At 43.2% G+C, this 17,567-nt stretch overlaps 1 protein-coding gene across 1 annotated transcript in view; it reads left to right on the plus strand.

The window, feature by feature from the left end:
- Window positions 1-17,567, plus strand: part of LOC119719336 (dynein heavy chain domain-containing protein 1-like) — a 110,589-nt gene that overhangs the window by 17,763 nt on the left and 75,259 nt on the right. Inside the window, exons 19-38 of the mRNA XM_038188749.1 lie at window positions 243-461; window positions 1,100-1,222; window positions 2,099-2,260; window positions 3,068-3,169; window positions 4,813-5,010; window positions 5,954-6,124; window positions 6,316-6,556; window positions 7,087-7,247; window positions 8,467-8,601; window positions 8,817-8,912; window positions 9,586-9,717; window positions 10,700-10,940; window positions 11,276-11,449; window positions 11,756-11,984; window positions 12,694-12,842; window positions 13,517-13,648; window positions 14,430-14,692; window positions 15,419-15,551; window positions 17,056-17,162; window positions 17,274-17,372. Coding sequence (XP_038044677.1) covers window positions 243-461; window positions 1,100-1,222; window positions 2,099-2,260; window positions 3,068-3,169; window positions 4,813-5,010; window positions 5,954-6,124; window positions 6,316-6,556; window positions 7,087-7,247; window positions 8,467-8,601; window positions 8,817-8,912; window positions 9,586-9,717; window positions 10,700-10,940; window positions 11,276-11,449; window positions 11,756-11,984; window positions 12,694-12,842; window positions 13,517-13,648; window positions 14,430-14,692; window positions 15,419-15,551; window positions 17,056-17,162; window positions 17,274-17,372 — 3,267 coding nt within the window. The remainder of the gene's footprint in view (window positions 1-242; window positions 462-1,099; window positions 1,223-2,098; window positions 2,261-3,067; window positions 3,170-4,812; window positions 5,011-5,953; window positions 6,125-6,315; window positions 6,557-7,086; window positions 7,248-8,466; window positions 8,602-8,816; window positions 8,913-9,585; window positions 9,718-10,699; window positions 10,941-11,275; window positions 11,450-11,755; window positions 11,985-12,693; window positions 12,843-13,516; window positions 13,649-14,429; window positions 14,693-15,418; window positions 15,552-17,055; window positions 17,163-17,273; window positions 17,373-17,567) is intronic.

Genomic DNA, 17,567 nt, shown 5'->3' on the forward strand with positions numbered 1-17,567 from the left:
GTTGGGCTGGTTTGGGGCAGTACAGGGAGCAACAGACAGGGCGATTTGGGGCAGTACAGGGAGCAACAGGCAGGGCGAGTTGGGGCAGTACAGGGAGCAACAGGCAGGGCGAGTTGGGGCAGTACAGGGAGCAACAGGCAGGAAGATTCGGGGAGGCACAAGGACTAATAGGTTAAATATTTGTTGAATATGAAGCTGTGGGATTGTGAAGATGTCTTTTTGATGCCTTTCTTTATTTTCAGACCAAACTTGGCCAGATCAGGGACTGGAGCGAGAAGGTCCGCAACGTGGACCGGAGCTTCAGGACCAGCAACGGCCTCTTCCATGTGGACTGCGGCGCCATACAGGAGGACCTGGTGCCGGCCCTGACCTCGGCCTTCAGGGACCTGCTGAACTTTGCCGCTAGCGAGGCCAAGAAGTTCTCCATGGCTTTCATCTCGGAGGTCAAGATGGTTGTTGAGGTGGGAACGGAAGAGAAGTCCTGGACTTTTGATGAATTTTGCATTAGGGAGATGTTATTCTATTTATTGTAATTAATTATTTCTGGTTATGAAATCAAGGATTCCTCAAAAGCGCCCTAGGCACTGTAGCTCGCAAGCCTGATGAAACCTGTAGAGAGAAGACAAATGAGAAGAAATTACAGTTTTAGAGGTTGGAGGAAAACCCCAATAGAATATTCTGGGAAACTCACGGAATCAGGTAGGGACTGAAAACCCTATCCACATTTGGACCAGGGTGAGATTTTGCCCTTTGAGTGAATTGTATTTTACTATTGGAAAGTAGAGCCCAGCAAGCTTGGTGGTCGAGTGGTAAGACGTCAGCACTAGTAAGCAGGAGGTCGTGGGTTCGAGTCCCGCCCAAGTAAGCTTGTGAGGGTTTTCTCTAACCTTTAGGTCGACACTGAAGATATAGTGTTTAAAAATTACATCGGCGAAGTGCAAATCTCAATGTTGAAACAATCAAACATTTGTTGAAGGGGCACTAGGGCTCAGTAGGGGAAGTGTTTTATAATAGGAAATAACATGTATTATCATCAGCATGATACTCACAAATCTCTGCATTCAAAGTTGTGTGTCTTGCATCGTATTTTTTTTACCAGGGCATGAAGAACAAAGACACAGACATCGCCGTCTTTGCCAACTACGCCCAGCAGTACAGCACCTACAAAGTCAAGATGCCAGACCTGCAGAAGGAAGTGGAGTATATCAAGTCGCTCTTCGAGGTAAGATTAGGCAGGCACATTCTTCAAATTGCCCCCTTCTCAACATTTTTTTTTTTTTTTTCAAAATAAGAACATTTTGCTTATAGATGGAGTACCCATACAGGGTGTTTCAATAAAAAGGAAACCCAACTTTGAAGAACCAGTATGGACAGACTAAATGTTTACTGGCTATAAAACTGGTATCATCTGAAAGCGTAATCTCTATGCTTTTCAATGATACCTTGTTTACATTTCCAGGGTCATGCATCACTGAGCGCCACTGTCATGAGATTTTGATGCAAAATTGCAGTTGGTTCACTTTCATGTCAAACACAATAGGCATGGTGTGCGTGAGAATAAGTATTCAAGAAGAAGACACGAGTGCATAAAAAGAAACCAAAAAACAAGTCGGGTTGGTTTCAAAACTGGATTTTATTGTTTGTCATGAATTTCTTGTTTTGACCAAGCCACGTTCAAAACAATGTGCCATTTTCCCGAGGATTAACATTCAAGCCATTTTACAGACATTTTCGTAACAATAGGCACACCGTGCCCAGTGGTTTTTTTTATTTATGAAAGTGAACCAACTGCATTTTTGCATCCAGTTTTCAAGACAATGATGTTCACTGATGCATGACTCAGAAAACCTAAACATAGTATCATTGAAAAGCATAGAGATTACGCGTTCAGATGATACCAGTTTTATAGCCAGTAAACATATCGTCTGTCCATACTCATTCTTTGAAGTTGGGTTTCCTTTTTTTGAAACACCCTGTAGGAAGGAATGCATGGACGGAAAACATACATTATGTTCCTGAGGAAAAACTTCAAAACTCTCTGATTCTACTGTATCATGACCCCTTGACCCTTGACCCCTGACCTTTGACATTTTTTCAGGTGATTCGTCTGAGCTACCGCTCCCTGACCACAGATGAGGAGAAATGTGAGGAGAAGGTCTGGCAGAGCTGGGAAGCCTTCCTGCTGCAGTTGCAGGATGCCGCTGAGTTTGTCAACACCCAGACCCCGATCCAGATGAGCTACTTGGAGGACACATATGAGGTATTCAGTCAATCACAGATCAGATCACAAGTCAATCACAAGTCTGTCTCTAGTCCAATCACAAGAAATCACAAGTTGATCACAAGTCCAGTCACAATTCAAATAAACACTCAGACGCAGATCCAGATGAGCTACCAGGAGAATACGTATGAGGTATGAGAGCCTGTTGAAATGCAATCACAATTACAAAGTCAATTACAAGTCAGTCACAAGTCAATTGCAAGGCAGCCACAGTTAAAATCATAAGTCGAGTCACACAAGGTAAGCCCTTTTTCACACTAGACAAATCTCAAGGTTGACGCAGGGTTGAAAACATGCATTGTTTCACACTTGAAGAATTTCAACCCTGCATCAACTCCGAGATTGATTTCGCCCCGGGTTGAACTCAACCCTGCTCTAGACCAGGGTTGAGATTTTCAACCCGGGTTGAAATTCTTGCCAGGGTTCAAAACAGTTACAACTGAGCATGATCAGCTTGATTTGCATGAAACAAGTGTGAAATGAAGCGGGGTTGAACGCGGGGTTGAAAAATCAAAAACTCAACCCGGGGCGGCACTGGGTTCGCCCAGGGTTGGGTTCAACCCGGGTTGAAAGGCTCTAGTGTGAAAAGGGCTTAAGAGTGGATGAACAGTAACAGAAAAGTGCTTTGTTTATTTCACTTGAGATAAGATGACTTGTGAGTTACCTGTGATGACGAGTGAGTGACTTGTGATACTTTTTTTTTACTTGGTTACAGCTCCGATAGCTTAGATGCATAATTACCTATGTATGAAATTTAAATGCATTTTCTTAAACTTTCTTGGTTAGAAACTGAACGCAGAAGCGGTGCGTATTTCAAGCACAGCAACCAGCGGTGACTACCTCGACCCCTCCAGGAACCCGACCAAGCTCCTCCCACCCCTCAAAGCGGTAAGCTTGCTTGCTTTTTGGAAGGTCATTTCATAATAAAAAGTTTGGGGCCCAAAAGCGCAAAAGATCAATGTGTGCGAGACAGCTCCACAGCTTGCCCAATTGACCTTGCGATTTGCATACCACATGCAACACGCTGGCCACGTGCACTCACACAACTGACCTCTGCAAGAAATCCAGTCATTGGGGGAAAACTTTGACGAAAAAATGATCAGTGGTTTCTTAACCAATAAAATCGAGTCTTATATGAATGGAAAGAGAACTTCATCCTCTTTACAAAACCGCTACCCACAGTGTGCTCTGACATTGGGTTTTTGAGATACGTTGAGATAAACAACCAAAGGTCTCTCACAAATGTCATTTTCTGTTCCGCTCCATAGGCAATTGCCTCATACCCCACATTTTTCAATAAAAAAATGATCGGTGGTTTGTATGCCTTTCCAAGCCAGACATAGATAGACTTAAAGCCAGAAGAATGAATTTTCATAATCTTCAACCCCAAGATTTGTGCGACCGTCCGTTCTGAAGATACAAGGAATTTAGTGTAAAAATCTTTGTGGTCATTTCCCCACGTTAAAGCTTGTGTGGACATTTCCGGTTGAGCAGATGCACGCTACTTCTCATTATGCTTGCAAAGTCATAAAAATATTCATTGCAACGACGTAAGTGTAATCCCCAACTATAAAGTGGCATTCTTGTTTGAGTCTAGGACTGGACTTGAGCTCTTGCCTTCAGTAGACAAAGCCTTGATCCTTGGATATTTACCGAAACTTCACTTCTGGTGTTGGCTTCATGTCTTTGTTTAAAGCCAGAGTCCATCATTTGCAGCTATCCAAAAAGTAACTGACGTAATTATTGTTGAAAAACATACTTGGTTGAAAGATAGTAAGGGGACTAAACTCCCTGTGAAATTATTCTTTCTGGCAAGCTGTCACTTTGAAGAAATCAGCAAAAGAAGGCCTTTCCAACAGTGCGTCTTAAGAAGCACCGTTGGAAATTTCAGTTATAATTGAGTTCGTTTTGTTATTCGGTGAAGCGCATTGACAAGACACACATGCGCTCATGGTTGCTATAACTCGTCGGATCGTTGCGCAACATCGTTTAGCTGCAATCAGCTCAGTGAGAACGTGTCTCGGACGCTGAATTCAGGCCCAACTCAAAACAGAACAAATTCAGCAACTTCTGATTTGAAATCAAGATCCTAGAAGGCTGTTTTTCTTGAAATATACAGCTAAAGCTGAGCTGAAACTTCATCAGATTAGTTGTTCAGCACCCTTCTTTAGATCTTGGGCGCTTTTGTTGCTTCAAACGAACAAAATGCACAAATTACAAATGACGGACTATACCTTTGGACAATTCCACAAGATGCGCAAAATTGGTTACTCATGTTACGAAAATGTAACGTAAGTAACCGATTTTGTGCGTCTCATTTATCATACATAACACATTTTTTCTTTGGTGCTTAGGTAGGTCTAGGTCTACTCTATCTACCATGGGGATAACAGTTATTAAACCTTTTCAGTAAGGTAATTACAGCCCAAGGAAACTCAAAAGTACATCAAAAATGTAACGTGAGTAACCGTGGAATTGCCCCTTTAAAGATTATTGGAAGTAACAAATGAGATTCTTGAATGTTTTCACAGCTGATCGAAGAGTTCAACAGGGTGCAGACCCGCATGGTGCAGTGCAGCCACTACCGGGAGAAGATCATAGGCCAGAAGTTCGAGACGTCTCAGCTGGGCCTCATGCTGGCCAAGATGAAGATCCGGCTGACTCTCTGGAGCTTCCTGGAGGTGTCTAGCTACAACATCAAGGACTGGAAACAGCAGCTCTTCAGGAAGGTAGGAAGGGAGAATTTTGATAACCAGCTTCTTTCCTTTGTGAAAGGTGAGATGACGTATGGGCTAAAACAGTGCCCATCTTCAGTTGCTCTATAATAATAATTATAATAATTTGGGAGGCTAATCATCCTTACTCGCAGCTGGTATGCTGAATTGCGAAGGACGGGGCTACAACGTGGTTGGGCCGCTGGCACGTAAAGGCGCCTAAGGCTGCCGGCCACATCGACCCATATATGACCACGGAGCATAGCCTGAGATCGAAAGTGTTCGATTTTCTGGGGGGGGGGGGAAGAAAATTGGAGGGCCCGGAGAAAAACCCTCGTGGCACAGGAGAGAACCAACGCACAACTCTACTCACATGCGATCTGCGGTCAGGCCTGGATCTGCGCTGGCCAGGATCCGCACCGTGGTCACCTTGTTGAGAGGCGAGCGCTTTACACACAAGCCACCCATGCCACCCAAAATATATTGTAATCTACCAAGTATACAATTTGATAGCGTGGCGAGAAGCGATTGTAGTAAAGGACCTTGCTCAAGAACACAAACGTTGCGTGCTTGGTTAACTTTTGCCCATCAATTTGAAGCAATACATCTTGTGGAGATTGGTCTTCTCAGGATGTAGTCTTGTTCATGTAGGTTCTTCATATTAGCTTGATAACCAATTAAAGCACGCCAACCTTTCAAACCCTTGACTGCTCCAAATGACAAAATATTTGATAGTCAAGTTGTAGGCCGGTTGGTTTGAAAAAAAAAGTGTTCTAATGATTAACCCAAACCTTTGTTACAAACATTTGTCTTTTTTTTATACTTTATGGTGCTTCTTGTTAAGGAATTTACATTTGTCAATCTTCAACTGCAAGAACATCAATCGTTTTTCTTAAACTATTAGACTAAAGAGTCTCTAGTGTTAAGCGATACTAACCTTTCTTTTATTCCCTCTCAGATGAATGTGACCAAGGCGCTGGACAAGGTGACCGAGTGGCAGATGGCAGCAGGCCAGTTGAAGCAGCAGCTTCCTCCCGGCGATCGGGTCCTAGCTCACTGGTACCGCCTTCTGTCAGACTTCAAACAAGACCTGCCGCTACTCAAGAAACTCTCCAGTAACTCACTCAAGGTAAGTGGAAGCTGCAGCTTCCCCTTGGTGATCAGGTCCTAGCTCACTGGTACCGCCTCCTGTCAGACTTCAAACAGACCTGCCTCTAAGGTAACTCAAGGTCCTGGCAATTGCCTTCTGGTATGTCCAGATCTAAGATTTATCGGTAATGAACCAACAAAGTAAACAGTCTGATTTTGTTCCGCCCAAAGCCTCGCCACTGGAAGGCCCTCTTCGTCAGCCTGGGTCAGGTCTACGAGCCCTCCCACCCCTACACTGTCCAGGAGCTGCTCTCCTTCAGCCTGAGCGAGCACAGCCTGCAGATCAACACCATCTGCAACGGGGCGGCCGGGGAGTTTGCCCTGGAGCAGTCGCTGATCAAGCTCAGGAGGCTGTGGGAGGAGAAGGAGTTGAAGCTGGCCAAGCACATCCCTGTCGTCAAGCCAAAGAAAGGTAGGATGGTGTCTTTGGACGTTGATCACATCGAACCGTTAAGCTGGTTTGAATATCTGCAGACTTAGAGTTGCAGTCAAGTTGTCACAAGTCCTCATAAGTTAAACCCAAGTCATCAACTCTCAAGACATGTAACAAGAAAGGTAGAGCAGGTTCGGAATTTGACATTGACCACAGGGAACTGTTAAACTGAGTGGAACGTGTCTTGAAGTCCTAAGGAGTCATAAGTCAAGCACAAGTCAGTCATAAATCAATCCCCTGGTACTTATGGCCTGACTCATGATTTGACTTTTGATTGACTTGTGATTTGACTTGCGATGGACTTTACCACAGGTCTAGTGTGCATACTTGCCGTTCACTGTACATGGTAGCTCAGTATATTGTGCACTAGGTTTGGCTGCCATACTTGACATGCTCTCAGCCAAACAAAATTTTATTGCCATCATCATTGACAATTTTTTTTTCATGGCATTTTTTGTTTGTTCATTTTTGTTGTTTCATTTTCGCATTTACTCACTATCATATTTTAGCCGTGGTTCCAGGCAGCAGCAGTAAACACAAGAGAGGAACCAAGGGGCATTCTAAAGATGCTTCAAGCAGACAGCCAGTAGCTACTAATATGCCGGCTATCACCAACTTACCGGATATGTTTATACTGATTGGAGAGGCGGAGCTTAAATATATGCTGGAGGTAGGTATGGAGTATTGTGGGCGGGGTTATGTTTTGGTGGAGGGAAGGGGGTTATTATGATGATGTCTCTGGGAGGTAACCAGTAGCTACTAATATGCCAGCTGTCATTACATACCGGATATGTTTATACTGATTGGAGAGGCGGAGCTTAAATATATGCTGGAGGTGGGTATGGAGTATTGTGGGCGGGGTTATGTTTTGGTGGAGGGAGGAGGGTTATTATGATGATGTCTCTGGGAGGTAACCAGTAGCTACTAATATGCCAGCTGTCATTACATACCAGATATGTTCATACTGATTGGAGAGGCGGAGCTTAAATATATGCTGGAGGTAGGTATAGAGTATTGTGGGCGGGGTTATGTTTTGGTGGAGGGAAGGGGGTTATTATGATGATGTCTCTGGGAGGTAACCAGTAGCTACTAATATGCCAGCTGTCATTACATACTGGATATGTTTATACAGATTGGGGAGGCGGAGCTTAAATATATGCTGGAGGTAGGTATGGAGTATTGTGGGCGGGGTTATGTTTTGGTGGAGGGAAGGGGGTTATTATGATGATGTCTCTGGGAGGTAACCTGTAGCAACTAATATGCCAGCTGTCATTACATACCAGATATGTTCGTACTGATTGGGGAGGCGGAGCTTAAATATATGCTGGAGGTGGGTATGGAGTATTGTGGGCGGGGTTATGTTTTGGTGGAGGGAGGGGGGGGGGGGTTATTATGATGATGTCTCTGGGAGGTAACCAGTAGCTACTAATATGCCTGCTGTCATTACATACCAGATATGTTCATACTGATTGGGGAGGCGGAGCTTAAATATATGCTGGAGGTGGGTATGTAGTATTGTGGGCGGGGTTATGTTTTGGTGGAGGGAGGGGGGTTATTATGATGATGTCTCTGGGAGCTAACCAGTAGCTACTAATATGCCAGCTGTCATTACATACCAGATATGTTTATACTGATAGGAGAGGCGGAGCTTAAATATATGCTGGAGGTGGGTATGGAGTATTGTGGGCGGGGTTATTATGGGAAGGGAGGGGTCATTCTATTAACGCCCCTAGCAGGGTCTTATGAATAGGCCACAACTTCAGCAGTTCCCCGTGTGGTGCTGACACCAGATATGTTTCTTCTTATTGGTTCGTGGTGGGTATAGGCGGGTACATGATGTTGGGCAGGGTTGGAGTTGACTGATGATATTCATACTTTTATACACCTAGGATAATCTGGTGACTCTGCAGTGCATGCTGGTCTCACCCCACCTCGCCGAACTGCGCACCGAGGCAGAGGTCTGGTGCTCGACCCTCAGACATGTACAGGAGATGCTGGACCTGTGGACCGCTTGCCAGACTAAGGTCAGAGGTCATTTTAACATCTTTTAATCTGACTGTTGATTTTTGAATAATTAATTTGTTTTTAATTATGCCGCTTTGTTATTTGTGATTCTGTAGTATGGGTCAAATGTTTGTATCCTTATATGTTTACTTTTTCCAGACAAAAATCTTGACTACAAAAGTTGATACTTGCACAAATTACACATTTCGGCTCTTGTTTTTTTTTCTATTGACAGTGGCTGTATCTTAGTCGAGTCTTTGGCGACGGCGATTTGCGGGAACAGTTTCAAGATTTGGCCATCCAGTTTGACAGCGTTGACCTCAAATACCAGGTAGGATCTAAGAACATTTCAGCACTATCAGTGTTAAAAAATGTATTCCAATTCAGGACCAAGTCATCCGCAAAAGAAAAATTCCACAAATGAACACACAATTGTTAAAGGGAATGTACATCATGTGCTTTTGCTGCAATTTTCAGAAATAAATGGATTTGGAGGATTAGTATGTTATTGCAAATACTGTTAAACTGACTTGTTTTACGTTTTGGGCTTGTTTATGCTGGAAAAACCAAGAAAACCAATCATTTTCTTGTAGTCTGGTTCCCCGACCCCACTTAAGATGAAACGGAGAAACTTAAAGACTTTGGGGAATTGTAAAGTCAAAGAATCACTCTGGCAGGTTTGTACCCCTTCACAGGTGTGTAATCTATTGCAAAGAACATGCGGCATAACTAAATATGAAAAAAATAGAAGCAGTTTTTGAAAAAAACCCAGTTTTTTCCAATGCTGGTCGGCCAACCAGCTTTGGAAAAATACAGTTTTTTTAAAAAATGTCAGCACACCAGGACTCACGATTTTACAGGATGCTTTAGACTGTCATTCCCTAACAATTCAGAGAGGTTTTTCGTGATAATGTGATCCTTTCGGTTTTTCATGTTTGCAAATGTTGTATCTTCCCTTGAACATACATACAGAGATTATGCAAATGAGTTGTTCTCTTATTCAGGAGATTATGAAAGCCGTTGTCGCTGATCCCAAGGTCCTGTCCGTCTTAGAGAAGCGCAAAGGTCAGAAGGGTCACCGCGAGCTACAGGGGGATACACTCCGAGAACTTTTGTCATCACTGATCATCAAAGAGGTAAAAGACTTTCGGTAACTTTGAGTTGGAGCTAATTTATTTTTTTTTGACGACAAAGAGCAAGTATGATTAAGGTTAACCAAGGTTTGACTAATCATTGAATGCACACTAGTCAATGAGGTTTGGACTGTTCCGGCTATTTTGACCAGCTGACCAATGTTGGTCACGATTATTACGACTCAACTGCAATGACCCAGGAGAGGTAGGATCAAGAAGTTTTATGATGAAAATTTGTTCAGAAGTTGTCTTTGAGATGGTCACACATTAGATATAAGCATAATGACATAGCATACCTCACAATACAACCTCTCGTCAAGCAATTGCCCTCGGTCATAGGTCTAGTCTAAGGTCCTCACTTGGTTTTCAGGCATTTCCTAAACACTGCTCTGTATACGTCAACGCAGAGCCCATGCTTGCAACTTGCCAAAATCTTTTGGCCTCAACTGACACACTTGAATTACAATTGAAGCCAGAGTCCATCATTTGCAGCTATCCAAAAAGTAACTGGCGTAATTATTGTTGAAAAACATACTTGATTGAAAGATAGTAAGGCGACTAAACTCCCTGTGAAATTATTCTTTCTGGCAAGCTGTCATTTTGAAGAAATCAACAAAAGAAGGAAACTCAAATTAGTAGTTCGTTTTGTTATTCGGCGAAGCGCGAGCAAGCATTGGCACGACGCACACGCACGCGCGGTTGTTATAGTTCGTTGGATCAGTGCGCGACATCGCGTAGCTGCAATCGACTCGGTGAGAATATGTCTCGGATGCTGAATTCATGCCCAATTCAAAACATGCTTCAGCAACTTTTGATTTGAAATTGAGATCCTAGAATGTTGTTTTTCTCGGAATATACAGCTGAAGCTGAGCTGAAACTTCATCAGATCAGTTGTTCAGCACCTTCTTTAGATTTTGAGCACTTTTGTTGCTTCAAACGAACAAAATGCAGAAATTACAAATGATGGACTATACCTTTAATACAGGAGGAGCTCCTGAAAGGCCTGACCTCCCTCCTAGACCGCGCCCGCATCGCCTCGCCCCGCCTCTTCTTCCTGAGCGACGAGGAGCTGATTGACATGTTGTCCATGACCCGAGATAAGCGTCGCTGGGTCCCCATGGTCCGACAGCTCTTTCCGGGGATACAGGATCTGGAGTTTGCTTTACCGCCAGCTACTAAAGACGAAGCTGGCATGATGCAGACATCGTTTGATTTGCAACTGCATGGTAAGCTCCGCCTTCTCTTCTTATTTGGTATGCAGTGTCATGGTTAGCTCCACCTTCTCATTTACATATTAGCTCCACCTTCTCATTTACATAGTCATTCTCTTGTATTGAAGATTATGCTAAAAGTTTCCAATCTATTTTTTTTTTATTTATCAGGAAAATTTAGCTTACATTTTTTGCTCGTAAAAACAATCATCTTTGAACAAGCCTGTTGTCAAATGTTATTGCATGTTGTTATTAGCTAAACCGTTATTGCTAATCAAGTTTTTTTGGAGACCTTAGCAAATTTGCTTGATATCATTATGAAAGGTCTCCATTTTTTTTTTCGTGACTAGCCAACAGACTCCAGGTTGTTGCCATAGAGGGCGCTCTTGGAGAAGAGGTCCCTCTGGCCACGCCCATCAGCCCCAAACTAGAGCCCCCGCAGTGGGTGGCTGGACTGGAGACTACCACGAAGAACACCCTGGGGGCACAGCTACAGGCTTGTCTGGAGACTAGGATGAGAGGAGGTAGGTTTGTAAAAGCCTTTGAGGAAGTTTTTGAAACTCTGGTTTTGTTTTCAGTTTCGGCTCGTCTCTTTTTTTTAGAATCATTTAGACGCCTGTAATGTCCAACCAAGTAAAAGTATAGTTCAGCTTTTGCCTTACACTTCAGTCTTTGATGTTAGTGAAGCTTTATTGAACCTCGCCTCTGCTAGAGCCTAAGATGGACGTGAAGCCATCATTTCAAAAACTTAATAAGTTAGTCTTGTGATATGAAAATGCTGTTCACATTCTGTGGTGAAATCAGTGAACTTTGTTCTTCATTGCAATCAGATCGCGCTGCACCAGACAAGATCCTGGCCGAGCTGAGCCTCCTGGAGGGACCAGCGCCCTCTACCGACGGCGAGGAGGCCAAGCTGAAGAGCGCCCTCAAGCGCAGCTTCAGCCACTGGCTGCTGCGCTTCCCGGTGCAGTGCGTGCTGGTCACGGAGGCCATCCTGTGGTCGGGGGACGTCAGACGCGGGTTGAAGGACGCAAGGAAGGAGACACTGAAAGGGATCAGGTAGGAAGAGTGCAGAATCACAACAAAATCAATAAAAATGACCAAATTCCTTACAAAACAGGTTGATTGATGGTCAGACTGATCCAATTAGCCCACGGAGCTTGTGGGGGCAACAACATGTGGGCCTTCTCAGTGATTGGTCAAAACGTTATGACAGCGTTTAACTCTTTCAGTGCCTGCAGAATTTGAAAAGTTTAACCCTGAAGTGCCCAACTTTGAACTTTTTTATTAATTGTTCAAAATTCTGTAAAAAAAAAAAAGTAAATAAGTTTTACTCACTACATTTGTTGTTCTTGCTCTCTGGTATATCCTTGGTATATTGGAAAATCAATAGTAGTCACATACATAGTAATACACCCTGAAACACTGTCCTGCACACAGGGGAATTCCGCACTTTTTGCAGAAAATACGAGTGTCAGTGCTGTGCCCTCTCGCAAGAACTTGAATGAAACAAATAAATACAGGTAGTACCTGAATGAAAATGACATTATTAGAAAGAGCGAGAGTGCCCCCTTGTGATAACATGCTTACTCTACCTCGTACATGTACGAGGTTTGGCGATTTTCAGTACGAACATTACCTCGTACATGTACGAGGTTGGCACTGTCGAACTAACAAATATACCTCGTACATGTACGACTTTGGCGCTGAAAGAGTTAATAGATGGATCTATTGAATTTGTTGGCTGTATCGTTTCTCCTATTCCCAGCGATCAACACCAGAATCGTCTTGACCAGTATGTCGCCATTCTGAGGGATAACTGCAGCCGATATCTGACCTCTGAGACGAGGACCAGACTACAGATGCTGCTAGGAGCACTGGTCAGTGCAGGGCTCCGCCAGCGGGACGTCATGCAGAGTGAGTTGAAGCTCAGTCAATATTCTTAGACTATTTCCCTCCTGTGGCCTTGATGTTAAGACCTTGAGTGTGTTTCATGGTCGATAGATTTACTGTTGCCCTTTCCAACAGTCAATATTCTGAAACCTTTTTCTATATGAAAGCCTTGTTATCCCTACCTGAGCCTTCCTTGAGTGTGTCGTTTGGTCAGTATACTATTACCCTATGTCTCAGTCAGTAATCCTTTACTACTTCCCTCCTGTTGATTGATGTCAAAATTTAAGGCTTCCCTGGGTGATCAATATAACCCTTTTGCTGCAGTCAATATTGCTTGGATAAATAACTTTACTGTTGCCTTTGATCGTAGTTGATATTTGCGAGTTATTTCCCTCCTATAGCCACATTATCCCATCACATGCCTTTCCTTGACAGCATTGTCTCTTGGTCAATATTTGTACTATTGCCCTCGGTTGCAGTTAATATTCCCATGCTATTTCCCTCCAGTATCCTTGATGTCGCTACCTGAGTCATCCCTAATTTGTCTCTTGATAAATGGTCGGTCGCACCACGAAGTGACGTATCGTGTGCACAAAGTCCACAGACGATACGTCACTTCGTGGTGCACCTGACGAAATATTTGTACTATTGCCCTGGACTACAGTCAATACTTCCAAACTATTTCCCCCCCCCTATAGCCCTGATGTCCCTGCCTGAGCCTTCACTGAGTAGCTTTGATTGGCAGAAGACACTCCATTATGTCATGGAGACCAGGCCAATATTGCAAGTGCAGACTGAGACACAAGATGACGTTGAAGACCAAACACAGGGTAGGAATCGATGCTGATCTGCATTAGCCAGATGAAGGCTGAAGAAATCTTAATGACTTGTTTACTTTGGTCATAAATATACATTCATAAATACCTCAGACAGTTTAGCTATTCCTATTGGTCGAGAGCCCGTCACGTGGCTGGTCTTAAACGGATGATAAAGACATGGCTAGCTGGTCTTAAACACTTTTCAGTGTCACATAAAATGTGGACTCCTAAAAATCCAGTGCCTCTTACCATTTCATTGGTTGAACGTTCACAATCCTCATAATATATAATATAGATAATTACCCTCGCCTCCGGCTTGGGTAATTATCAGCACCCAGACTCTAAGCGGTCTTAAACAGAGTGATAAAAACCTCCGGAGCACACATTTATTCCCTTAGTTAACTTCAGGGATTTGAAGTATGTTAACTTCAGGGATTTGAAGTATGTGAAAACAAAGTTTGCCATTTGACAATCAAACCTCACTTTTATTTTCATAGTACCATTGATAATTAAGGGTTGATATTTATAGGAACATGTGATGTCACATCAAGTATTCACACGCAAATTTTGAAAAGTTATCATATTTGCCCACGCATTATGACATCAAAATCAATTTGCATTTGCTTGAAGTACAAACCATGTTTTATGATATTTCTGATTCACTTTTCTTAGCTTATATTAAACCAGCATAACAGAGTCAAGCCTAATAATGTAGAGGTATGTTTTTTTATGAAGATCAATTCATGAACCTTGTAAAAAAGATTCTATGTTTCTGGTTTTCATGTTTATGTAGGACTCGATGTCCCGCCCACACCCAAGCCATGCCCATACACATCCGTCAAGGGCAAAATCTTTGGCCCCTGCACAATCCACCAGCTCGGAGCCTCATTTGCATATGATTACGAATACCTGGGTCAGGACGCGCCATTGGTCAGCACACCGTTGAGTGACAGGTGCCAGCTGGCCATGACCACGGCGCTGAGGAGTTTCCAGTGCGGGACGGTGATGGGACCGGAGCAGACGGGCAAGGCGGAGACCATCAGGGATCTGGCCAAGGTAGGGGTCATATCGGCTGAGTTCAAGCAAGTTACTCGTGCCAACACGAGTATACTCCTGAGCACAAGATTAACAAGGGTATGATGCATACAAGGGAGAGCGCATTTTTGTACTTTGCCTGAACAGAAGTATACGCTTGCACCCAAATGTCGTGTTATGAATAACTTGATTTCTAGATGATGTAAAGGTAAATATTGAACATCTTTTTTCCTTGGTACTTGGTTGGTTCTTCTCCTAAGGACTTCCACAAGGGAGTATAACTAGGAGGCCAAAAACACTGAGGGAAACCCCCTTCTCTTAGCGATTAGTGCTACTGGGTTCTTCCGAAGGACGAAGCAATAATGGTTAAGTGCCTTGCTTAAGGGCACAAGTGTCCGGGCCCGGGCTCGAACCCACGCCACTGTTGCCTCTGAAACACCAGAGCATGAGTCCGGTGCTCTTAACCGCTAGGCCATGACACTAGGCTTATATGGAGTTAAAAGAAGGGGGACCAAATTTGGTACTTTGGGGGATAGGGAGGGTATCCCTCTGTCTGGAAGAGGGAGGGAGTTGAAACAGGAGGGGGAGGGGGTTGGAACATGACCATGCTAAGAAGTGAAGGTTTAAGTAGAAAGCGAATATCAAGAAAAAGTCGTCTGGCAACTGTTACTGAGAAGAAAATCTTATGACTGAGATCAAAGCCAAATTCAGCTTGATTAAATCTCTTCTTTGTTCTGATTTGCATAGGTCATGGGTCGTCACCTGGTGACCTTTAACTGTGCGGAGGACACCAACATGAACGTACTGACCAGACTGCTTAGTGGAATGGTGCTGGCTGGAAGCTGGGTGATGTACACCAACCTGAACCACATGACAGAAGGTGGGTTGTAATTGATAATAAAGACAATTTATATTATAATCAATACACCAAGGGTCACACAACTTAAAGAGTTGGAAATGCAAAGATTTGAATTGTGTATTTTGTTTTTTCAAACTCAGTTTCGGATTGTTACTGTGGAGCAGAGTTGAAATCTAGTCAACACAGGTTAATTACAAGTCGTCTAGCCCCTAGTCAACTCACAAGCTATTTAAATGAACTATGACTAAGGCATTCCTTTGTCGTTCATCTCTTTGACCTGACTCGTGAATTGACTTGCAATTCACTTGTGATTGACTTGTAAGTCACTTGTGATTGGCTTTTAAGTCACTTGTGATTGACTTGTAAGTCACTTGTGATTGACTTGCAAGTCACTTGTGATTGACTTGTAAGTCACTTGTGATTGGCTTGTAAGTCACTTGTGATGGACTTGTAAGTCACTTGTGATTGACTTGTAAGTCACTTGTGATTGACTTGCAAGTCACTTGTGATTGACTTGTAAGTCACTTGTGATTGACTTGTAAGTCACTTGTGATTGGCTTGTAAGTCACTTGTGATGGACTTGTAAGTCACTTGTGATTGACTTGTAAGTCACTTGTGATTGACTTGTAAGTCACTTGTGATTGGCTTGTAAGTCACTTGTGATTGGCTTGTAAGTCACTTGTGATTGGCTTGTAAGTCACTTGTGATGGACTTGTAAGTCACTTGTGATTGACTTGTACGTCACTTGTGATTGACTTGTAAGTCACTTGTGATTGACTTGTAAGTCACTTGTGATTGACTTGTAAGTCACTTGTGATTGACTTGTAAGTCACTTGTGATTGACTTGTAAGTCACTTGTGGTTGACTTGTAAGTCACTTGTGGTTGACTTGTAAGTCACTTGTGGTTGACTTGTAAGTCACTTGTGGTTGACTTGTAAGTCACTTGTGATTGACTTGTAAGTCACTTGTGATTGACTTGTAAGTCACTTGTGATTGACTTGTAAGTCACTTGTGATTGACTTGTAAGTCACTTGTGGTTGACTTGTAAGTCACTTGTGGTTGACTTGTAAGTCACTTGTGGTTGACTTGTAAGTCACTTGTGGTTGACTTGTAAGTCACTTGTGGTTGACTTGTAAGTCACTTGTGGTTGACTTGTAAGTCACTTGTGGTTGACTTGTAAGTCACTTGTGGTTGACTTGTAAGTCACTTGTGGTTGACTTGTAAGTCACTTGTGATTGACTTGTAAGTCACTTGTGATTGACTTGTAAGTAAGTGACTTGTGTTTGACTCGTGATTGACTCGTGATTGACTTGATTACTACTCGGCTATGGAGCAAACTAATATACTGTGAATTTAACCCATAAGCACATGTACTTCCTTGTAATACATTGTGTTTATTCTCTGAGAAATCAATAAAACCAAAGGGTTAAGGCAATTTCAGCTGACGAATCCAGAAATTTTCAGTTTTCTGCCCGAGTTGTCCCTTGTTTTAATGTACTGTAACGGCATATTGATTCCTCCGTAGGTTTGATGTCTGTGTTTGGTCAGCAGTTGGATCATCTCTGTCAAGCCGTTAGGATTCTCCACACATCCACAGACAACCAGTATGGGACCAGGGGCTTCTCCCGACTGGTAAGAGCAAACTTAAACAAGTCAAGATTGTTGTCAGGTACTACTGCCTTTTGGCTAGATTTAAATGATCCAGTTTTTGTATTGATTTTCTATTTGTGTTTGGCCGTGCAGCCCAGACAGCGCAGAAAGTCTCTGGCCACACTGCATTCCACCTGCCCAGAGGAGCAGGCTGAAGCACCCAGGAGACGTGTGTCGCACCATCACAAAAAGGTCAGCAGGCTTTCTTCAGGCACTTGAGAGAATTGTGAACAGAACTCATATAAATCACATTCTTTGAAGTCTCTTTTGTTTTGAAGACAGATGTTTACCTTCAACAATGTACTCTTGCTCTTTGAGCCGACTGTCTCCCAATTGTTATTGATTAAAAAGTACTTCTCCAGTTATTGCAAGAGTAAGACCCTTGCA

This window comes from Patiria miniata, unplaced genomic scaffold (assembly GCF_015706575.1).
Source record: "Patiria miniata isolate m_02_andy unplaced genomic scaffold, ASM1570657v1 HiC_scaffold_8, whole genome shotgun sequence".
In the NCBI taxonomy this organism is placed as follows: Eukaryota; Metazoa; Echinodermata; class Asteroidea; order Valvatida; family Asterinidae; genus Patiria; species Patiria miniata.